Genomic DNA, 24,534 nt, shown 5'->3' with positions numbered 1-24,534 from the left:
TGATGGATACCCTGTCAAGACGTATAGCAAGTAAAAACGCGGAACGGCCCAACTAGTTTGTGTATTAGGGATGCATTTGACGCACCTTTCGGGTTTGTTTTGTTGAAAGTAAAATGTTTTTCTTGAGAAAATATTTTTCGTGAAAATAACTTCTTTCATCATTTTCAGGTGTTTGGTCTAGCTTATTGAAAATATTTTCTTACTTTATTTTTCTGGTGTTTGTTTAACCTTTCAAATATTTTCACTTTTATCTCTATCTTTACTTTTTACACATTATAACTACATACTTCTTCCCATGCAAAATAAGAAAATTTATCTCATTGTTTAACTTTAAAAAATCTTGGAGAAATGTATATATGAATAAAAAATATCTCCTTAAGCAATAAACAAATTGCTGGCCATTTAGTGTCAAATATCAATCACATGCAATGCTTATTGTGACATATATCTTGCACTCTCACTGCTGAAAGTTTCTCTAGAAAAGAATGTACCTATTATACATAATTAATTACTAGCATAGGATGAGCAGGATGAGATTTTTTTTTTATTTTGAATATACTAGGGGGAGGGTTGGGTGGTACGGAGGAGGGAGTGTAAGGAAGAGGTCTTGGGTTTGAACCCTCCTGTTTACACTAAAAAAAAAAAAGAACAGACTACAAGATGATTTCAATAAGTTTGGAACATACTACAGGCAAGATGCATGCATTTCGGAAAACAACTTCAGTAAGTTTGGAAGGGAAGTTGTTTTCCATAAGATGAGTTTTCAGTAACTTTTGTGCAATCAAACACGGAAAATTAAGAAAATATTTTCCTGGAAAACATTTTCAACCAAAACAAACGGACCCTTCATCTCTTTCCATCTAAAAAATTTATGATGTAATGTGCAGCTTGTTGACCTCAGACGCACGTTTCACGTCTAAAATCGTGCATGAAGACCCACTGGAATTAAACTTCAACTTGAATGATTTGAGGAAACAGGGAAAATTGAAGAAATTAAAACTCGAATTAGTGGTGGTGGTTAATACTAATTTACAAAATATTTGGGCTTATCATTCTGCAACACTGCAAAATAAAAATTTAAAGACCAAAAGTTTTTTTTTTTTTGGTTTCATTGCTCCAAAAATTTGAAATACCAAAAGTTATTTCTGCAGAGCAATCTTTCTGATATGCTAGCATGCTTTTGCAAATCTGGACCCGATCTTTGGAATAATTCACATGGACGGCGAGTCAATGTTTTCACCATTCAACAGGACTTGGGACGACTTTAACAACGTACATAGGAATTTTGGTAGGCTGTGACTGTGAGGCAATTGATCCCAGAAATTTTGACAATCTTATCCGCTTATTGCTTTCTGGCGGATGGAATCCCACAAATACACATTTGGGGTTTGCCACTTAGTGACTGATTCCCACTAGGTTTTGCGGCAAATGCGTAGATCAGTAGATGAAAAGACTGCATCCTCCTGTGAGAGCCCACTAGGAAAAGGTTAATTAATTGTAAAATTTTAACATCATTACTCATCTCCTGAGCACATTTTAGCCACGAATCGCAGCTGTTTGGTTACCAAAATTTGCAACAAAAAAAAATCAAAATTTGTTCTGCTGATGCAGATAATTTTTTCCAAATAATTCGATACTGCATGTCCGCCCACCACTGTCCTTGTGACACAAAAATTGTTTGGAAAAAAAAAAAAAAAACTTGAAACCATACCCGAATTTTACGCTACCGCTCTACTAAGAGGTTGTTTGTCAGAAGTGGGATTTGAACCCACGCCCTCTCACGAGGACCAGAACTTGAGTCTGGCGCCTTAGACCACTCGGCCATCCTGACTGACGGGCCAATTACGGCAACACAATACTTATGATAGCAGAGCAAGGCATATTATGCGCACAAGAAGTCTAGAACGACCTTTTTCTTTCATATATAGCTTTTGTTCTCTCAGAAGAAACATGAGCAATAGTCTTAAGGCCAGGTGGAGGATTTACATCAGTTTCACGGAACCACATCAATCATTTCTTGTGGAGTAATATGAGCACTATGCAAAAGTAAATGCTCCAAGTTAATCCATTTTCAGGTCTTCTATTTTAGATTTTTTTTTTTACTTTTCTATTTCCAATTCAAAATATCTCATTAATTTGTGTTATATTATCATCAATGCTCCTATGTAACATACAAAGAGTCAAAGATAAGAGAGTTTGGCATTAGTTTTTTGTGTCACTTTTTAGATTTCCGTTATTGGCCAAAATAAATGTTAGCTTATCACAGAAAAAAAAAAAGGAGGAAGATTTGACATGGATAATTATTAACTTTTTATATAGATAATTATTAATTAATGTTAGCCTGTAACAACTAGCGCTCTTTTTTTATCATTTTTAAAAATTTGCACGCACTTTTTTTTCCCGTCAAAATTCCTTTTAAACAGCCAACTGCTATGGTGGAGTTCGCTTTAACTTGCCAAATAAATGTGCTGGGAACGTAGGATGTAGTTTATCACTTCGCCATCCCTGAGAATTTGGCGCGCAATAGAACCGCTGATTCTAACTTCGGCCCAATTCAGGGATGCAGTTAACTCCTTTAGTTTTCGTGCGAGACCAAATTGCATCGAAGCTTTAAAGTCCATAAGTTCTCATACAACAACATTGAGTCAACTCTTTAAAGTCCAAAATTAAGAAGAAGAGAAATCCAATTTTAGAAACCAAACCAAAACTTTCAAAGATAAAAATATGAAATTAATTTCTTGGAAACGCTTATTTCATTGGAAGAGGCAGAGCCCAGTAGTTAAAGTCAGGTGAAAACTCTTAGAATAGTAATGTAGGCATGCTTGACATGTGTGCACTTTGGATATTGATTATTACATAATTAATTTAATATTATGATGCCTTTTTTGTGGAGAATTTACGTAAAAAAAACTATGGTTTTTTTCATTCATTTGTTTTGCTGCAAAATATGAGTAAATCTTATATACACTGACAATGTATACACTATTATGGTTGGATACACAATATATATACAAAATTTGATATTCAAATTCAAATTCAATTTTTGTGTCATGCATTCAATAGTGAAAGTGCATACACTATCAGTGTATAAAAGATTAATGCACAAAATATATCAATGTTTATAGAATTTTTCTTTTTCAATTTTCAAGAGTAGTTACAATTGGTAACTAAAAGTCTACCAAAAGAGAGACTATTACGTGTATGGGAAAAAAAAAATTTCCTTACAAAGGAGAGACTATCGAATACTTTTGTTTTCCGGAGACGACAACAGTTATATAATCTAATCCATTCTACAACAATGGAGAGGGAGCGGACTTAAGGAGGCTCAGGGATAACTCGGAGGGGACTGAACCACCACCGGACAAAATGAGTGCACAACGCACCGCCTGAATTTTTTGAAACAAATCATTTAAATGTAACATTTTTATGAACCCTTGCCTCTCACCCCCACCAAACTAGCCACCAGCCCAAAGGCTGGTGGTTGACTATCGAATGCTTGGGTGCTATCCTTTTAACGCAAGTAAAAAATAGAAGAAGAGAAGATGCTACACAATAATATGAGTGCAATTATTTGCCAAAAAGAGAAAACATGTCTATTGAAAACTGAAGATTGATGTTGTATATTCAAAAAGGTTGTGACTCAAAAAATTGTTTTGATGCTTAAATGAACTACATTATTGTGCCATGTTGCTAACCTCCACGAGCATTATTGCAAGTTCATCGATTGGCTTCTCGTGTAAGTGAACGAAAGAAGTACAATCAAGTACCATGTACGTTGTGTAGGGGTGGGAAAAAAAATCCGAAAATCTAAAAACCCGATCGACCCGCTCCGACCCGTCCCGAAAATTAGGGTATCCGACCCTATTTTTATCAGCGGAGCAGATAGGGTCGGGTACCCATAAAATTCGAATACGGATACGGATCACAAAATCCAATACCCGCGGGTATCCGACCCGGGGGTATATTTTATAAATATTAAAAAATATATGGACAAATTTATAATATTTTAAAGTTATTAACCCTAAGTTCCTAACATATCTCAGTCGACACTCGACACTCCAGCCTTCAGTCTTCACTTCAGCGCCGCCGCAACTTCTTCACCTTCATTATCAACAGCCTTAATCAAACTAAACCAGAGACCTCAGCTTCCATTTTGCACATTCCCTTAAACTTCAGCCACAAAAATCTATAGACCATTTCCATCTTTTCAATCTTTATCTAATCCAACCTCCAAAAGTCCTCCAATCTTAGCTTTAAACTCTTATATTCCATCCAAATTCAAAAAGGAAAAATCAAGAAAAGAAAAACTAGGAAAAAAAGCCAAAATAAAAAAGGACGAGAGGAAAATGAAGAGCTGAAGTGCAAGAGTTGCCGCTGGTCGTCGTTGGAATCCACCACTATCTGTCGAACCATTATCAGAATAGCCCTATAAAGGTCTTTCTGCCTTCTATCCCAAATTTCCTTTTAATAAATTCAAATGTTTATATGAATCACATGCCAATTGCTTTTCATTGCTCTTGATTAGCATGCTTATTTGCTTTTATCATTTTGTCATTATGAATGGTTAAAATTTTGTTTCATCTGTTGAAAGATTTTGGGTCAACCATGACTCAAATTGAACTTGGACCTGCTAATCTTTTTTATGCTCTCAAATTGTTTGAAGAAATGACCAAAAGTAAATTTTAGTAAAAATTTTGGGAGGTAATTTTTATTTTGGGAAGTGTTAACATGATTGCACCTACATTTGTCACGGAAAAGCTTCATATCATCACTGTTACATAATTACATTCACTAATAAAAGGAAACTAGTGTTAAAGAGCTACCAAAAAACAGACATTGGAAATGCAAAACAAAAATTAAGACTCAGATACTTAAAAGTGAAAATGTTGCTTGATTCTCATGCTTTGAATTTCACGATTGCCCTTTCTGCAACTCATGCGATGGCTCTGAGGAAGTGATATGGAGCTGTTAACTCATGTTTTGATAGGTTTCTGATTTTGGCAACGATGTGGAGTTGGAATTTTTCTTGAGGAATGTGTGGATATTGATTAGGAAAAACTTTTATTTTGAATAAATTTGTTTGGTTAAAAGCTAAAGCAGCCGGTGGACATCTAATATATGTATCAGTGCCTCCTCTGTATTTGATTGGGTGCGAAAGAAAGGATCCCTGCACTCAAATAGGGAGTAAATTACTGCCTTCAAAATGCCATTCTTTATAGAGTAGTGATATCATTTTTACTTGATTCTCTACTGTCATGTTTTCTTAATTCTTTAGAACTAGCACAAGAAAATTGGAATTGGAATTGAAATTGGTTTTTTGCGTTGAATGGCTACAATTTAATGGAGCATCAGTGCTGATATGCACTAAACAAATGTAGGAGTATTATTATTATGCATAGCTCTGCAACTCACTAGAAAATCTTTTTAGTTGGGATTTGATTGGATTGCTTGTAATTTGCTTTGAAAATATGGGGTTGCAATTTTAGTTCAAGAATCAGGGGTGGATGCATGGCATTGACCAATCTTGCTTTAGCTTCTCAAGCCATTATTTGAGACTTTGACTTCTGCTTGCTTTTCTTGAATTTTTCAGATGTCAAGTACAGGGGATAATACAGCTACTACAGCTACAAGCCCAAGTGTTGAAGATTGAAGATTCTTGAAGATTGTACTCCTTAATGTGTTGTAGAAGGTTAAGGTGATTGTAGCTGGAATTGAGAACTTTTGTTGCATTTCTAACTTTATGGCTTGGTGTTGTATTTCTAACTTTATGGCTTGGTGTGGAACTAAATGGTTTAAATACTACTATTGTCTTTGTCTCTGTCTTGGGCTAGACGTACGGCAGGTTCATCTTCTAAGATGAAATTGCAAATTTGTTTGTCTTTGCTATTGTCTTTGTCTTTGCATTCATACAGCAATTTGCATTCTTTAATAGGGGCGGGTACCCTATGACCCGCCCCTATTTTTCGGGTATCCGAATATCGGGTACCCGAGAGCAAGCGGAGCGGATTAGGGTCAAAAAAGTAGTGACCCGACATGTTAGGGTGGGGTCAGCCATTTGACATTCGGGGGCGGGTACCCGACCCGTGCCCACCCCTAACGCTGTGGCATGCGAGCTTGATGCTAATACTATACTCAATACTATACTTCCCTTTACACCTTAAACTTTAATTTTAAATGTCTTTCACTCTTAGCTCTCAATTTTGGTACCACAAACTCTCAAGTTTGTAACATTTAAGTCTAGTCAATGACAAAATTAACAAAATCAAAGGCATAAAATGCCTTATAAATTGATGATAGTTTGCTGAAAGTGATTGAAGGGAGTCAAAATATCACAATTACAATAAAATGATACGTTATTACTCCCTCCAATCCACTTTTATAGGTTTTTCCTTTTTCATCTATCACAAATTATAGTTTACATTTCAATTGAAGAATTTTGTTAGCGTGTGATTCATCTAGAATGCTCTTATTTAATGTAGGTTGTTATTGAGTATAACTTAACTTATTTAATATAAAGCTAATTGGCCATACTCCATTCAATGTAAGATATTTTAGGAATATAGTAAGTTACATTTATTCTTTTAATAAAATTAACTAATTTTTCTTAAACTGCGTCAAAAAAAAAAACTATCAAAGTGAGACAGTAAGAGTATTAATTTATATTGTCTTTTATCAATGATTTGAACCACAAAAAATAATGATAACATGTTGAAAGTGGTCAAACATAGCAAAGGGATCACAACTAGAACAAAGCAATATATTATCATTAATTTGAACGTTATTTATCTAGTTAATTTTGGTAATATTATCATTGATTGGATTTAAATGAAATAAATTAAAAATTTATGGTATAAAATATTTAAAGTTAAGAATTTAAAGTATAAAGTGTTTAAAATTAAAGTTTCAAGTATATTATAAAAATTAGCCCTATTACAAGCGTCTAATGGGTTCAATGCAATGGTGGCTTCAATTATATCACTACCAAACAAAGTGAGCACAAGCACAAATTTCTTTTTCGGATGAAGCGGCATACAACAGTATAACATACAAGCATCCAAAATTTCTAAACAACAGGAATAAAAGCATCCAGTTTGCCTGGTATTCATGCTTCAAATTTTGCTTGCAATCTTTAAATGATGTTTTTTATTCAAACGTGTTTCAATAACCAATGACATATTCAACAGGCAAATAAACAAGTGGTGTTTATATTTAGTTTGAGAAAATTGTTCAAAATGTTTTCATATTTCATAAAAGGAATATTTCATCCATCACCTTTAAAGCATTATCAATGCATTTTCCTTTTTTCAAAAGATTGTTTCAAATAATCTACTATTGAAACATGCTCATGTTGCCTCACTTTTAAAATATTGACTTCATGTTCCTAACAAAATTAAGTTAACTAAATCTAGCTTCAACCTAGATTGCTAATTATTTTTTTAGCCTGAATCTATCATGTAATTCACATGTATTCATTTTTTTAAGTACAAAATGATCAAATTTAATTTTTTTAGTGGCAAAAGAATCAGATCTTTCTATCTTTCTTTTTTAGTGGCAAAAAAAGAAATGACTAGATCCACATTTCATTTTACTTGCATAATTGAACAAATGATTCGATCTATAATTATTTATTATTTTAAAATGTGACATCTGAACTTTTTGCACTTTAAAGTTAGGGTACGTTTGATAAAATTAAGGGCCTGTTTGGAACCTCAAATTTTTAGCAAATTTGTATAATACTATTTTTTAACAACTTTTACTACAGAAACCCCAAAAAATTTATCAAAACTTTTAACTTATACACTTCAAAATAATACACAAAAAACTTTCCCTTCAACTTTTCATCTTTTTCCACTCTCATCCCACCACGTCCTCCGTCGCCGGCCACCATCTCTACCACCGCTTCCGGTGCCGGTCACTATTCTGATTGTTATTGCTAGCATTCCTCTTTTTTTTTCCTCTCTCCCTCTCCCTCACCTTCTCTCCCCTCCCCGTTTGACTGATCTGTTGGTGTATGTCTCTTTTTTCTTTTTCTTTTTTTTTTCTTTCTCCCCTCTGCCTCCTCCCCACCTTCCCCCTCCCGCTAGTTGCAATCCGGTCGCGCACAAAGCTAAAAACCCATGGCTGGTGGCGGGAGGAGACAAAGCTAAAAAAAAAAAATTTCCATGACTTCAACAACTCTAGCGTCGGAGGGCGAGAGGGAGGGGAAGAGGGCAGAGGTGCCGGGGGAGAGAGAAGGGAGAGGTGTCAGGGGGAGAGAAAAAGAGGTGCAGAGGGGCAACTGATGCAACGGGAGGAAGGAAGAGAGGTGCCGGGGAAGGGGGAAGAGAGAAGAAGAAGAAATAAAAAAATTTTTCAACCTAAAATTTTTTCTTATAACTTCTACAGTAATCTACAGTAAAACTTTAGACAAACATAAAAAAAACCCACTTTCCAAACGGGGTCTAAAGTTTGAAAACTGAAATTTAAAATTTGAATTCATTAAATTATTGAATTGTTAATTATTAAATTTAATACATTTGAATGTATATCACATTTAGTGATAAGTGAATAGTTTATCACTTAATTTTGGGAACAAATTTTATTTAGAAAATTTAGTGCCAGTTAATTAGTTCAGATGTTCAAATTTTTGTTATCAAATGCATTTGAACATGTTAAGATCTAAATCCATTAACTTTAAATGCCAAATGAGCCTTAATATTTAAAAAGTAAGAAATGAAAGTAGTTTACCAATGAAATTAACCCCTCTTCACGTGAGAGATGTTTTGAACGACTTTCGCTTTTGCTTATTTATATTTAGAGGACTTGCCATAGTATTAATTAGAAATTGCAATTTTATGCATCTTAATGCTTGCCGTTAATCAAGGGAATGTTAGATTAGACAAATTATAAGGTCTGTTTGGATTGTGAATTATTAGAGATATTTTTACTGTAGCACTTTTTGTGATGTGATGTATGTGAGATAAAAGGATAGTTGGGAAGGTAAAAAGGTGTATTGGAAATTGTAATGATGATGTAAGCAAATAAATTTTGAGAAATAAAGCCCAATCCAAACAAAGCCATAGTTTACGAGAATACAACACTACACTAGCTATTTATGTGGAGTAAAGATATCTCTTGTTTGGAATAGTGGTTGGTCATTCAAATTGGGACCACTGCTACAAAGAGAGAAATCTCATGTTATTGTTCTTTTCGGCTCCAAGTTCATTACTATTGACTATATCAATTTTCATGAATGATGAGCGGCGAAAACTGTCTTAACACCCATCCCCTCATAAATAAAGCAAAACCCAACCCGGTTAAACTTAGCTAAAATGACTTGTCTCTACCATTTCAACATGAGTCTGATAAAATGATGCTTGCCCATTTGCGAAAGCACATATTTCATTTTTTTAAAAACTAATTTTCAAATATATTTTAAATTATCATTTCATGCCACAAACATCACAGAAACTTTGATAACGTAACTCCAAAGAACGCGGTAATTTTTTTCTTTTTTGGAGCACTGAGATGTGTTTTCAAGTGGATGACTGATAGGCATTTGGTTTTTTACAGTAATTTTTACATGGTGGGCTGATTCGTAATATGACTTCTGTCAACCGGTTTTGGACACGAAAGATGCTCCGAAATAGTGACCTTGTTTGGTAAGTGAGTTTTTTAGGTGTTTGTTTAAAATTTTACTGTAACTTATTGTAAAAGATTTTAAAAAATTTTTGAAATGTGTTTTTTTTTTTTAATATTTTGAAGTGTATAGTTTAAAAACTTTGAAAATTTTTTAAGGATACTATAGCTAAAATTTTTAAAAAATTTATACTAGACAAACTTGACAAAAAATTTATCTGCCAAATAAGGCCCATAACTTGCAAATTAATTATCCCTTTTCCATAAGAATGGGGATAATTAATCAAAAACGTAATCTACAACAGGTTGCGAAGGAAAGGTTGCAATTCAGCTCGTTACTACATAGTACTTACTAGCGCTACATGGATAGGCATCCGTGTTATGATCGCCATCCTAAATACAAGTATCTTAATCGTTAAGACATCTAATTAATCATGTAGTCTAAATAAAATCCTAAATGTACATTTCTTAATTTACTTCATTTCGAAAAAATTGAGGCCCTTAAACAGAGTAAAAGTTGCACGGGTGAACCTGCGAAATCGAATACGGGCGCCAGTAGCGTCAATCTTCAAAGTCTTTCAGCACGTCTTTTCACTAATCCTAGATTTTTTTTTGCCTTTTTGTTATTTTGTCAATAAGTATATATGCATCCCCTCGGCCGCTCGGTCCAGATTGGATCTCGCTTGCTCTAATTTTCGACAAAAATATCCCATCTTTAATTCCAAACAACGAATAAATAATTTATTTAATATATGGTATTGAATTATACGGCCAAGGAAAATATATGAGCACTGCCATCGCGCACTCATTTGCTTTCTTTAGAAGAACCCTCTCTCCTCCTCTACTCTCTCTCTCTCTCTCTCGATCTCTCTTGTTTCCTCTCACAGTTCTCCCTGTGTTTCTTTCTAAAATATTGCTGGCTTTGTGAGAGGGTCCGAGGGTTTCGTCCCCGTCTCAGATCTCACAGCGTTTTGAGTGGTCTAAAACGCTGTCGTTTGACAAGCTTTCGATTAGCGATTTATTTACGTCGTTCTCAGATCCGGAGCTTTGATCTCGGAGCTTCGATTTCGCCACCATGGCGGCTGCTAACGCTCCGATCACAATGAAAGAGTCCCTTACGGTAACCTTTCTATTCCGCCTTGATGTTCTTGAAGAGTTCTATATCAGTTGCGATGTACTTAATTTTGATTTCTCCAATTTCAGTCTTATAGACTTCATTGCAACGGTCACATGCCTAATTATCCGTTTTACATTTGTAGTATCGGATGTAGAATTGCTCGATTTGGTTTGTCATTTTCGCTTACTGTCACTTGTAATTGCGGCAATTTTAGCTTAGATCTGTCTGGCTTTGTTTGCTTTCAGATCGGTCGTTTTAAGGATGTAGTTCGAGGCGAATTTTTTTGGCCTTTTGAGCTCTTTTCGCGTATTATATTTGAGAATATGGGATTTGAATATCAATTGTGTTGAAATTGTCTTGTGTTTTGACGTGGAATTGCAGTTGACCAGCATAGGGATCAATCCGCAGTTCATCACATTTACCAACGTCACCATGGAATCTGATAAATATATATGCATACGGGAGACTTCGCCACAAAACTCTGTTGTAATTATTGATATGAATATGCCAATGCAACCTTTGAGGAGGCCAATTACTGCTGATTCAGCACTTATGAATCCTAATACTAGAATATTAGCTTTAAAAGGTATGGAATTCATGTTTAAGTATTTTCGCTGACCTTGATTCATTTTTTATGTTGATTTAATCAGACTTGTTTACTAGCATAGTTGATGTTGCATCGGAAAAGCTTAGAGGAGGTGTTTTCAGTCTGTGTGTTGGTTTGGCTGTATGTATGCCCTCTATCCCCTACAACATTTTTCCTTAACAAAGGGCAACTCACTATTAAAAGAGGGTTTGACATGGAAGGATATTTTGAAATAGAGGTCATGAGGTGGCATAGGTTATCTTTCTAATTCTTATTCTAAAAATAAAAAAAAAATGATGCAATGATTAGTGTTAAGTTGCATGGGGTGATTTTATTCAGCGTCCATGCTTGACTCTCCCTGCTGCTTGATATTTTGAAGGCAGCATAAGTGGCATGTATCATATTTAAGATGGGAACTGAAACTGAAATGCCTTCTAATGGTCTTAGTATCCATTTTCTAGCATGATATTTATTCTTATCGTGGACATATCCTTGCATATAGATTTTGGTGAATTTTATATTATGTTCATCTTCTGTTCAAAAAAAGGATCATCAGCAATTTAAAACTTTAGTCTTTTATTACTTCCCTTGTCAGCATAGCATAGCGTACGGACTCGTGATAATTTTTATCAATTTTGCACTGCCTGTTTCAAGTTATTCCCAACCATACGTCTTAGCTTTGTTCAGTGCATGGCAAGGTGTATTGCCTTTGTTCAGTACAAATGGCTTTGCTCTGATCAGGCAATGCATTAGTAGGCTATATATCAGCCCGTGTATGATGTTTTTCATTTTTATATAGTAGAAGCAAATGAACTGTACATCCTGTCACACCCATCATCTAACTAGTATCCTTGTGCAAGATAGTTCAACTTTGATATACTTAACCATCCTAATAAGTACCAGGCTCAAGTTTCTTTTTACTTTCTTTGTTTAGAAATTTCTACCTTTTAAATACACTATATGTATCAGATACCATGACTTACATTCGCTGTTCCTGGTATTATGTTTAAAATTTTTTCATCTACTACATCCTGTTTTAATTTCTTCATGTACTGTGTCCTGTTAACTTCATCAGTATCTTGAGTATGTGTGGGAATATGAGAGTTTGAATTCAGGTTGAATGTTTTACTGATGCAAGATTTTCCTGTCTGTAGCTCAACTTCCTGGAACTACTCAAGATCATTTGCAAATATTTAACATCGAGGCAAAAGCAAAAATGAAATCATATCAGATGCCTGAGCAGGTAACTGCTTTTATTATGTGATGTTGGCAGTTTATTTTCATTTGTTATGTCGCATTTTTACGTTGTTCTTCATATGCTGTATACCTTTAGTTTACATTATGATTTGTCATAATTAGGAGTGCTAGTCATTTCATGTTACCATGCTTATTCTCTGAACTTTATTCCATAGGTTGTATTTTGGAAGTGGATTACCCAAAAGATGTTGGGCTTGGTCACACAAACATCAGTATATCATTGGTCTATTGATGGTATGCTTTTCTTCGTTCTGATTTTGTACATGCAGTACATGCTAAACTTACACAAATTTTCTTGGGATTTATCTATTTGGTTTTTGTGCATTTCTTTGCAGGTGACACTGAACCTATAAAGATGTTTGATAGAACGGCTAATTTATCCAACAATCAGATAATCAATTATAAATGTGATCCTTCTGAAAAGTGGCTGGTTTTGATTGGAATTGCACCTGGATCTCCTGAGGTTTGTTGTGTTCATACTGGGAAACTGTTTTGCTCCTGTACTAGGCATGCTTCTAGGTTGTCTCTTGTTTTTGAAGCAACTTGTATATGGATTTTGAGCACTTCTCTTTTCTTCTTAGGTTTGGAAGTTGTGGTGAATATCTTGATTGTCATCTCCAATGCATTGATATGTTTTTTAACCTCTTTCGATTTATTTATTGTTGCTTTTGTAACTCCAACATTGTGCATATGTGGTTCTTGTATGTTTTTCTTTTTGTTCTTCTTTTAGTAGTGATGGAGATTCTGTAGTGAAAGTGTTATTATACTAGAGGTTATCCTTGAACTATTTTACGAAGCTTATGGATTTAACTCTTGTGGTTTAAGAAGCCTGTTCCTGCTATTTCTCGTGCATTAGTTATTCTAGGTGTCATTCTAATGTTTGGTCAGTTAGTATTGCCGCGAAGGATCTTCATCGGGCATTCTTAAAAGAATGTGGTAGTGAAGAGTATCCACTGAATGATTGCAACTACTGAACTAATGACTTGAACCTTTCATACCTCAAGCATCCAAGTTAAGAGAGAGTGAACTGCATCTTGTCGGCAATCATATTATGGAATTATGGAGTGTGAGTTTTATGTAAATATCTGCCTGTGAATTTTTGGGGTACGATGATGAAGTTTTCTGAGTAACCAGTTATTAGATGCCAAATGAATTATAATTGAGCAAAAGATTAATTATGGCACTTAACTTATGATTTTCAAGCTTGCTAAGGGTGTGTAGTCTTATCTCGTATGTGAAATCTAAAGCTTGCGCTCGTGCTGGAAGCTACTACTTAAATGTATGGTTTCAGCAGTTAAGCTGGTGTTTCTGTGCTATCTCGGTGATATTTTCCCAGTTTTTTTGATCTCTTTGCCCTGTTCTATGATCTCTATCTTGCCAAGTTCTCCTCCCAATCCTTTTCATTTTTCCTTCCCTTTGGTTCCTTCTGTTCTTCTTGAGGACATTAATTTTGTTGTTATTTGCCTTTTTAGGATAATGAACATGTTGGTTTTTCCTTTTTTGGCTCATCTTTGATTCTTTACCTTCTTTGGCGCACTTGCTATGTAACAGAGGCCTCAGCTGGTAAAAGGAAGTATGCAACTCTTTTCTGTGGATCAGCAGCGGAGCCAAGCACTTGAAGCTCATGCTGCATCATTTGCCTCTTTCAGGGTATTGATAATAGTTTGACGTGGTAGAGTTGCCTTGATTTTTCCCTGAGCAAGTTGGTTTATGTGTGTGTGATTTTTCTCTGTTCATCACACAGGTACCAGGAAATGATAAGGATTCCATTCTTATCTCTTTTGCAACAAAAACCTCCAATGCTGGACAGATTTCCTCGAAATTGCATGTTATTGAGCTTGGAGCACAGCCAGGTGTTTAAATTGACTTTTGATCCTGTCATTTTTCAACACTTTGCCTCCTTTGACTTTTTTGGTTTTGCTTATTCAGTATGATATTTGTGAGTTCTTTGGCTCCAAGAGTGCAGTTCATATAACTATGGTCATGTCTGTGTTCCTTTTTTTTGGGGAATAGGACTGTCTTTTTAATTAAGTTTGCTGCATATATATACCCCCCCCCCCAAAAAAAAAAAACAAAAGGGGGTGGTGATTGGAAGCATGTTGGGTGTTTATGCATGTGTTGCATGATTTTAGGGCCTATTATGTTTGCTGGATATTTTTTTTGGGCTAATTTGGCTTTTCTAGTGGTTTAACTGTTTCTAGTGCTTGCAGGGAAGCCATCTTTTACAAAGAAACAAGCAGATCTTTTCTTTCCTCCAGATTTTGCTGATGACTTTCCAGTAGCTATGCAGGTATATTGTAATAATCTTTTTCTTATTTTGTTTTTTAATTGGACGCTTTTTCCTTGTTTTAAATATCATGTTTAACAGAAATTGGTGGTTGATAACAGATTTCCCACAAATATAGTTTGATATATGTGATCACAAAGCTTGGACTTCTCTTTGTATACGATCTGGAAACAGCTACTGCAGTTTACAGAAATAGAATCAGTCCAGATCCTATATTTTTGACGTCTGAAGCGACATCTGTGGGGGGTTTTTATGCCATCAATAGACGAGGCCAAGTGTTGCTTGCCACTGTGAATGAGGCAACAATTGTACCTTTTGTTAGTGGCCAAGTATGTTTAGTACTTGCATACTCTGAAAACTAGTGATTCAACTTTTTTTCCATATAATATTCATAGTTCTGATGCTTTCTTTTGTTTTCTCAGTTAAATAATCTAGAGCTTGCTGTGAATCTTGCCAAAAGAGGGAATCTTCCTGGTGCAGAGAATTTGGTATGTTAGTTTTTCCTCTGAAGGGTATTTGTGTTATAGCATCGTGTAGCACCTCTCTGTTGATGGAGAACTTCATTCATATAGCTGAATCAATAATATGATATAAGCACCACTCATTTGTGATGATATGCATTACTGAAAACACTTTTGCATTTTCTGTTTCAGGTTGTCCAGCGTTTCCAGGAGTTGTTTGCTCAGACAAAGTACAAGGAGGCTGCTGAGCTTGCTGCTGAATCTCCACGAGGCATCCTTCGTACTCCTGATACTGTTGCAAAATTTCAGGTACTTGTTGCATACATGGAATAGGTCTCTGTTTGGTTGCTTATTGGTAATGTCAATTTGATTTTACTGTCTCTTTTCATCTAAACTATGGGTATTTTTTTTGGGGAGTTGATTGGAGATGCTAAATTATATCAAACATTTAATTTTTCTTATTCGCAGAGTGTTCCCGTCCAAGCTGGACAAACACCACCCTTGCTGCAGTACTTTGGGACACTTTTAACCAGAGGAAAACTGAACGCATTTGAGTCATTGGAGCTGTCCCGTCTTGTTGTCAACCAGAACAAGAAGAATCTTTTGGAGAACTGGTTGGCTGAGGATAAGCTTGAATGCAGTGAGGAGCTGGGTGACCTTGTGAAGGTTTGCAATTTGCTGCTTATTCTGCAATTTTGATGATCTATTGGTTGTTAACAGTCTAATATTGGCAGAGCATTTTGGTAAGTTTTAACTTACATTTTATTTTTTTGGTAGACTGTTGATAATGATCTTGCACTTAAAATATATATAAAAGCAAGGGCAACTCCAAAAGTTGTTGCAGCTTTTGCTGAACGGAGGGAGTTTGACAAAATATTGATATACTCCAAGCAGGTTAGTGTCATTATTAAATTTATGTTTACGCATGGAATGCTTTCTTTGCCCATATTGCTGATTCCTAGCAGACAAATGCTGGTTTCTTACTGCTGTCATTGATTTGTTATGGTAACTGGTTGTGTACTTTGTTTTACTATGTTCATAATAATGCTTAGCTAGCAGGATTCATGTATTGATTGATCTTGCTGAAACAGGTTGGCTATACACCCGATTATCTTTTCCTTCTGCAAACAATTCTTCGTTCAGATCCCCAGGTATGTATGGAATAGTAATAGAGAGATTATGTTCATCAGTTTCTTCAAGTGCTTATGTACTTAATTAGTGTCAGGCTGATGTTACTTTCCATGTGTAGTCTTTCTCTGTTAGTTCTCTTAAAATAGTTTGTTTGTAATTGGGAAATTTCTTCTTCTAGTCAACGTGGTATTGCATGAGATCATTCGTCTGTAGTTGTACTCAATGGTAGTGAAGATGAATGACTTATTTAATCTGCTTTTCCAGGGAGCTGTTAATTTTGCCCTCATGATGTCCCAAATGGAGGGAGGTTGTCCTGTTGACTACAATACTATAACAGATCTCTTTCTTCAGGTTAAAATGCATGCTATTTCTGATCATCTAGTTTAACTTTCTCAGATTGTGCTCTTTTATTAGAGAATTGCTTCGTGTGCTCTGCTTGCTGTACTTTCTTTAATATTGTAATATCCAACTCTCTGTAACATTTATTGATGTTCTCCAGAGAAACATGATTCGTGAGGCAACAGCTTTTCTGTTGGATGTTCTGAAGCCCAATTTGCCCGAACATGCTTATCTTCAAACTAAGGTTGCTTAAGTACAATCTAATCAAAGCAATTTCCATTTGTTTATCCTTTTAGGTTTCCACATGTTTGAAATTTTCTTCTTTATAGGTCCTGGAAATCAATCTTGTCACTTTTCCTAATGTGGCTGATGCAATTTTAGCAAATGGTATGTTTAGCCATTATGACCGTCCTCGCATTGCTCAGCTCTGTGAAAAAGCTGGCCTTTATATTCGAGCTCTTCAGGTTGATTTTCATTCATGAAATTTTTTCCTTGTATTGCTGTACATTATTCTAGTTTTCTATCAACCTGAACATTCAATTGTTTTTGCAGCACTACACTGAATTGCCAGATATAAAGCGTGTTATTGTGAACACTCATGCAATTGAGCCGCAGGTTGGTTAATATTTTTTTTGGATAGCAACATGAACTGCGCATTGTTGGACTGGATGTAATATGTTCTGTTGTATTCCAGGGTCTCGTAGAATTCTTTGGGACTCTTTCTCGAGAATGGGCTTTGGAGTGCATGAAGGACCTTCTTTTAGTGAATTTGAGGGGCAACCTTCAGATTATTGTTCAGGTAAATATTCCTGTCTTTGTTTTACTTTTCCAGGAAAGGTTTTTTTTTTTTTTTTTTTTTTTTTTAAAATAATTTTGGGCAATGGTGAACTGCTGAGGTGATTGTACCATGTCTAACTATATGTTGATTTACTGTCTGGAATTGCTTGAAATTATGTTTCTTCTTGTTGTTAATGTTGTTGGACCTGTTTTTATATATATATTTTCTTTTTTCTCTAAGTGGGGGTGGGGGTGGGATTGTGGATTTAATTTCCATTTTTGATGGATGGTCCTGATTGTTAGACAGATGTTCCTCTTCCATGAAGAGGGCTTGATTGGGACAATGCAAAGTATGGGAGATGTGAATACGGTCAAGTGCTTACACTCCCATTGTGTGAGATGGTTGTCAGAGAGGATAATTAAAAGATAAAATTGAATTAAATGATTCAAAATATAAAATAAATGGGCAATGGATTGAAGTTGAGTGTAGTTGATTTGCTGCTTTGTTTCTCTTGTTACCTTTGTCTCCAGCTCCTTGCTTTCAAGCAGTAGATTTCTTCCTTTCCCTTCCTCTGCTCTTCCCTTGAACTAAACCTTGCATTAGAACGCAGCTTACCAATCTCTCGGTGCTTGCAGGTTGCCAAAGAATATTGTGAGCAATTGGGTGTTGAACCTTGTATAAAAATTTTTGAGCAATTCAAATCATATGAAGGATTGTACTTCTTCTTGGGGTCTTATCTGAGCTCAAGGTGAGATATGTTGGAAATGAAGTGACTCTTCTTCGTTTTTGACTTGGCCATTTTCTCTGTCTTTAGTCTGTTGCCTTTATATTTTAAACTCTGGTTGTTGCAGTGAGGACCCTGACATCCATTTTAAGTATATTGAAGCAGCTGCAAAGACAGGGCAGATCAAGGAGGTTGAGCGTGTTACAAGGGAATCAAATTTCTATGACCCAGAGAAGACTAAAAATTTCTTGATGGAAGCCAAGCTTCCGGATGCTAGACCCCTAATAAATGTGTGCGATCGATTTGGTTTTGTTCCAGATCTTACACACTACCTGTATACAAACAACATGCTCCGGTATATTGAAGGATATGTGCAGAAGGTCAGTTGCTTTTGAGAACCTACAATTTTTGGTACATGGTGCATACACTCTGAAGCTGAATTCCTTTTTTTCATGTGTACATAGGTCAATCCTGGAAATGCTCCTCTAGTTGTGGGGCAGCTGCTAGACGATGAATGTCCCGAAGATTTTATTAAAGGCTTGATTCTCTCTGTCCGTTCGCTTCTTCCTGTTGAGCCTCTCGTGGACGAGTGTGAGAAAAGGTGCTTTTTCGTTGCTAAAACAACCTTTACTTAGCATGTCGGTGGACTTATTAACTGTGAACTTCTGATTGCAGGAACCGGCTTCGGTTACTTACCCAATTTTTGGAGCATCTTGTGAGCGAAGGAAGCCAGGATGTGCATGTGCACAATGCACTTGGAAAGATCATTATAGACAGTAATAATAACCCTGAGCACTTTCTCACTACCAACCCATATTATGATTCACGTGTCGTGGGCAAATACTGTGAGAAGCGTGATCCTACCCTTGCTGTTGTTGCCTATCGGAGAGGGCAGTGTGATGATGAACTCATCAATGTAACAAATAAGAACTCCCTGTTTAAGTTGCAGGCCAGGTTGGTTGGTTTTCTGTGCTTAATTTGCTGTTTGGTCTGCTGATTGGTTGGTAATGCTTTGACTTGTTTTTTGTAGGTATGTAGTTGAAAGGATGGACGGTGATCTGTGGGAGAAGGTCCTGAACCCTGAAAATGAATATAGGAGGCAACTCATTGACCAAGTTGTATCTACTGCTTTGCCTGAAAGCAAGAGCCCTGAACAAGTTTCTGCTGCTGTCAAAGCATTCATGACAGCAGATCTTCCACATGAACTTATTGAGCTTCTTGAAAAGATTGTGCTTCAAAACTCTGCGTTTAGTGGAAACTTCAATCTGCAAAACCTACTCATTTTGACAGCCATCAAAGCTGATCCTTCTAGAGTTATGGACTACATTAACAGGCTTGACAACTTTGATGGACCTGCAGTGGGGGAAGTGGCTGTGGAGGGCCAACTATATGAAGAGGCTTTTGCGATTTTCAAGAAGTTCAATTTGAATGTGCAAGCTGTCAATGTGTTATTGGATAATATCCGAGACATTAACCGTGCCGTAGAGTTTGCATTCCGTGTTGAGGAAGATACAGTTTGGAGCCAGGTTGCTAAAGCCCAGCTCAGGGAGGGATTAGTTAGTGATGCAATTGAGTCCTTCATCCGTGCAGATGATGCTACAGAATTCTTGGAGGTGATACGAGCCGCTGAAGATGCCGATGTCTACCATGACTTGGTGAAGTATCTTCTGATGGTTAGGCAGAAAGCAAAGGAGCCCAAGGTGGACAGTGAGCTCATTTATGCATATGCCAAAATTGATAGATTGGGTGATATTGAGGAATTTATTCTCATGCCAAATGTTGCTAATCTTCCCAATGTGGGTGATCGCTTGTATGATGAGGCCTTATATGAGGCTGCAAAGATCATATTTGCTTTCATTTCTAACTGGGCCAAGTTGGCAAGTACACTTGTGAAGCTGAAGCAATTTCAAGGTGCTGTTGATGCGGCGAGGAAGGCCAATAGCTCAAAGACATGGAAAGAAGTTTGCTTTGCTTGTGTTGATGCTGAGGAGTTCCGTTTGGCTCAGATTTGTGGGCTTAATATTATTGTACAGGTATTGTTGATTTCTGCTCCTTGGATAACCTATTAATAGCAGTCACGTCGTTATCTGGACCCACTTAACATAACATCTGGGGGCCTATGCTAAAACAAAATCCGGGGGCCTAACGACTTTTGGCGTTGATTATGTATTGAAGTTCTTTCAATTTTTTTGGAGCAGTTAAAGCTCTCCTAAATAAAATAGAACTTGCAATTAAATTAAAATTTATCTAAATTTAGAATTATTCTTTTGTGAATGTTATAGGTGGATGACCTTGAAGAAGTCAGCGAGTATTACCAAAACAGAGGATGCTTCAACGAGTTAATCTCTCTTATGGAAAGCGGTTTGGGATTGGAGCGTGCGCATATGGGCATATTTACAGAACTTGGAGTCCTTTATGCAAGATACCGCTATGAGAAGCTCATGGAGCATATCAAGTTATTTTCTACCCGTCTTAACATTCCCAAGCTTATCCGAGCTTGTGATGAGCAGCAACACTGGAAAGAGCTTACCTATTTGTATATTCAATATGATGAATTTGATAATGCTGCCACTACTGTCATGAACCATTCGCCAGATGCTTGGGATCATATGCAGTTCAAAGACATTGTAGTAAAAGTTGCAAACGTTGAGCTATACTACAAAGCAGTGCATTTCTACTTGCAGGAGCATCCTGATCTCATAAATGATCTTCTGAATGTCCTTGCACTTCGTGTTGACCATACAAGAGTGGTGGATATAATGAGAAAGGTTTGTCTTCGTGCAGTAATGTTATTTTTTTGTTGTAAATATTTTCTTGGCTTCAATTTTGAGAAAACAGGCATTTGATTGCTGAAGCATTTTTGTCTGAATATTAGGCTGGCCATTTACGACTGGTGAAGCCATACATGGTTGCAGTTCAGAGCAACAATGTTTCTGCTGTTAATGAGGCACTCAATGAGATCTATGTTGAGGAGGAAGACTATGACAGATTACGTGAATCAATTGATTTACATGATAATTTTGATCAGATTGGCCTTGCACAGAAGGTAATGCTTTGTTTTGTCACTTAACAAAATTTTTATTTGGGGTTTGATCACTTCTTAGCCTATTTGCTTATTTTTGTGCAGATTGAGAAACACGAGTTGCTTGAGATGAGACGTGTTGCTGCTTATATCTATAAGAAGGCCGGTAGATGGAAGCAATCAATTGCACTGTCAAAGAAAGACAACCTGTACAAAGATGCAATGGAGACTGCTTCTCAGTCTGGAGATCGTGAACTTGCCGAGGAGCTGCTCGTTTACTTTATCGAACAGGTATATTTTCTGGGAAGCTTCATGATGTCCATGAAGCTGGCAATTTTAGTTTGTGGAATGCGTTTGGTGTTTGTAAACATGTGAATAATCGGTACAAGCTTGTTTCACAGCATCCCATATTTCATTGAACTAGCTCCCATGATGTTGATTCTGGGAAAATAGTTCTTGATCTATGTTGAGAAAGGATTTGAACCCTTTTATTATGCACATCATTGTTCTATTTGCATGTTCTTTTCTTTTGCTTCCCCTCACTTTGGTAGGCTTTTTTACAATGCTCATGTAAGTCAGGAAGCAAAAATAGTCCCCTGTGAACTTTGATACATGAAGCAATTGTCTAATTACTTTTTGGTGATTCTGCAGGGAAAGAAGGAATGCTTCGCATCATGCCTCTTTGTTTGTTATGATTTGATTCGTGTGGATGTTGCTCTTGAGCTTGCTTGGATGAACAATATGATCGACTTTGCTTTCCCGTATCTCTTGCAGGTCTCACTTTCTTTGCGTGTCTATAGTATTGCAACTGAAATTCGATTATATTTCTTCTTGTAAATATGTTTTCCATTTGAAAATGTCTGGACCTGCTTGCATTTTCTGTGGTTTGCTTTCTGCTTAGCAGTCAATTTTTTGGGGCTTCTTTTTATGCAGTTTATCCGTGAGTACACTGGCAAAGTTGATGAATTAGTCAAGGACAGAATTGAAGCTATGAATGAAGCAAGGGCAAAAGAGAATGAAGAGAAGGACGTTATTAAGCAGCAGGTACTTGTTGTTCCTTTACGAGGAAGATGCTCTTGTTTTTGAAATAGAGTCTGACCTGAGAGTGGGAGCTCCAAGTCTTAACAACGTTTTACTGCCTGTTTTCGGTGTCTTTTTCCCTCTAATGGTGCTAATTTGCTCTCTGTTCACTGCAGAATATGTATGCTCAGTTGCTGCCACTTGCTTTGCCTGCACCACCAATGCCGGGTATGGGAGGGGCAGGTATGGGAGGAGGTTTTTCAGCACCTCCACCACCAATGAGTGGAATGGGTATGCCACCAATGCCACCTTTTGGAATGCCTCCCATGGGCTCTTATTGAGGGTGAAGGTGTGTGGTCTGAAATTCGCAATGCAATGTGCTTTTGACTGAAATGGGAACCGACAGATTGGGCCCTTTACACATTGAGTTTGTTGGTTACACCTTTTTATCATTTTAGTCCCGATATTTCCCAAGCAAGTTCATGGGCCTGGATGAAGGTTTACATAAAAATAATGCCATTTTGTGTTGTTTGTCGTAGGGTGTGGATATTTCTTTTTAATATTTTTGTAATATTCTTTGGTAGTGGAGGCAATTTTTTGCAGCTGGTAGGCCGCAATCAGAGGATAATATGTATTCTATGAAAACGTGGTGGTCCATGTTAGTACATTTTTGTACTGTTTTTGTTATGTGGGTCGATGTAATACTGTTTATTTTAGCTCGAGTTTCTTTAGCAGGCGTCCTACGCATTTTTCTATAAGCTGGCTTTCGGATTCAATTCTGCCTCACCTCGCTACTTTCTCATTCTTGAAGCAGTTGATGGCATACCGTGTGAACCATGCACTGCCAAAAATAAGGTGATACCCATGGCTATGGACTGGGGCTAATACACCCAACATTCACTGTTATTTGCTCCAAAAGTTTCCTCTGAATGTGAATTTAGGGAAAGGATCAATTTTCCTGAAAAAGCAATCTATGATTTATGCAATTTAAAGTTATGGTTCTACCAGGATTTGTGATTTGGAGGTTCAGCGAAAATAGAGGAAGAAATAGGATCGGACCATATGGGAGTTTTAGGAGGACACTGGGTAATGAAAAAACTGATAAAGAATAGAGAGTGGATAAAGAATTGCATGCAGATTTGATTTCGCTTTTTGAGCGATCGAAGTGAGTTTGTTTACGAAATTTTCCCACAATACTAGTACTTCGCTTTATAACCTATTAGTGTTCAAAAGGGGAAAAAAAAAACTAGCATAAGACTTTTCAAACCTTTTCTTGTGCCCCTTTACAAAAGGCTTCTAATTCTTTCTTAGTAGTACTTCAGTTTTTCCAAATTACTTCTAAATCTGAATAAATAACTATGTGGCATCTTAAAAATAGCATCAAACAAAGAAACTATAAGAATTTATCACAGCAATTTTATTCTTTCAAGTATATATCTCAGTAAGGAGGGAGGAAAGAAAAAAATGAAAAAAGTCAGTAATTTCTATGATTATACAATAATGCATGCTATATGATTAATTGGAAAAGAAGAGGAGAATATATGTCCAAATTCAAAATCTTTTTATGCTTGAAAAAAAATAATCGTTCTACTATCAATGGTAAAACAAAGGCAAATGATTAAACCATGTTGAAATTCTTGTATAAAGAGCGCTAATTTGGAACAATAAAGTTTAGAAATATTATTATTTTTAAGTAGATGGTGCAACTCACATAACAATTTCTATCCCGTAATGCCAAATAAAAGAGAGTAAAAAATAGAGGTGGGGTATCATGTAAATGTAGAAATAGATTTTTGAATTAAAAGTCAATGTGGCATCAAATACATTAGAAAAGATATATTATTATTTCAGCTTGTGTTACCTTGGGAATATTTTCTCTAGAACTGAATTATTTTGGCAAAAAAAAAAAAAAAAAAACTCCTATCAAGGAAATGTATGTAGCAGGACTATTGTTGATGCAGGAATTTGGTGAGGATCTCAATGATGTTTTGCTGGAATCCTTTACAGGACTGATGAGCACATGAGCGTCAAGTGGTGTTGTGGGGGTACCAATCTCATCCTTGGGCTTAGGCTGGCTGTGAGGTGGATGAGTCTGCTGCTGAGGTCCCAAAGACGTACATTTGTTTTTTAGCAAAACCGTGAAGAAAATTTAGTTGGTGAAAACTGAGACCGCAAAAGACCAAAGAATTGTTTA

At 36.3% G+C, this 24,534-nt stretch overlaps 1 protein-coding gene, 1 long non-coding RNA gene and 1 other non-coding gene across 3 annotated transcripts; 2 read left to right on the top strand and 1 right to left on the bottom strand.

Moving 5' to 3' along the window:
• Positions 1–1,747: 1,747 nt before the first annotated feature.
• On the bottom strand, positions 1,748–1,831 carry TRNAL-CAA (transfer RNA leucine (anticodon CAA)). The gene has a single exon. It is a non-coding gene; the product is annotated as a tRNA-Leu (tRNA).
• A 2,466-nt stretch (positions 1,832–4,297) lies between these two features.
• LOC140035811 (uncharacterized) lies at positions 4,298–5,818 on the top strand. The gene is made up of 2 exons (XR_011839732.1): positions 4,298–4,434; positions 5,591–5,818. It is a non-coding gene; the product is annotated as an uncharacterized lncRNA (long non-coding RNA).
• Positions 5,819–10,214: 4,396 nt separating this feature from the next.
• Positions 10,215–23,098, top strand: LOC113730333 (clathrin heavy chain 1). The gene is made up of 30 exons (XM_027254964.2): positions 10,215–10,738; positions 11,117–11,321; positions 12,476–12,564; positions 12,734–12,812; positions 12,914–13,041; positions 14,130–14,228; positions 14,323–14,431; positions 14,789–14,868; positions 14,967–15,194; positions 15,288–15,353; positions 15,519–15,635; positions 15,795–15,992; positions 16,104–16,220; positions 16,418–16,477; positions 16,722–16,808; positions 16,957–17,040; positions 17,126–17,260; positions 17,349–17,411; positions 17,491–17,595; positions 18,210–18,322; positions 18,426–18,678; positions 18,763–18,899; positions 18,974–19,252; positions 19,329–20,331; positions 20,581–21,066; positions 21,174–21,344; positions 21,426–21,611; positions 21,972–22,094; positions 22,254–22,364; positions 22,517–23,098. Exons 1-30 carry the CDS (start codon positions 10,694–10,696, stop codon positions 22,679–22,681), a joined length of 5,121 nt encoding a protein of 1,706 aa, XP_027110765.1. The 5' UTR covers positions 10,215–10,693; the 3' UTR covers positions 22,682–23,098.
• The last annotated feature ends 1,436 nt before the right edge of the window (positions 23,099–24,534 follow it).

Source organism: Coffea arabica, chromosome 2c (assembly GCF_036785885.1).
Source record: "Coffea arabica cultivar ET-39 chromosome 2c, Coffea Arabica ET-39 HiFi, whole genome shotgun sequence".
Classification (NCBI taxonomy): domain Eukaryota; kingdom Viridiplantae; phylum Streptophyta; class Magnoliopsida; order Gentianales; family Rubiaceae; genus Coffea; species Coffea arabica.
Note: the sequence above shows the minus strand (reverse complement) of the source record. Positions and strands in the feature narration are given on the sequence as shown.

Coding starts and splice junctions, on each gene's coding strand:
- LOC113730333 (XM_027254964.2), top strand. CDS start 10,694: ATGGCGGCTGCTAACGCTCCGATCACAATGAAAGAGTCCCTTACG. Junction 12,565..12,733: donor CATATCAGATGCCTGAGCAG/GTAACTGCTTTT, acceptor TTTATTCCATAG/GTTGTATTTTGGAAGTGGAT. Junction 15,195..15,287: donor TACCTTTTGTTAGTGGCCAA/GTATGTTTAGTA, acceptor TTGTTTTCTCAG/TTAAATAATCTAGAGCTTGC.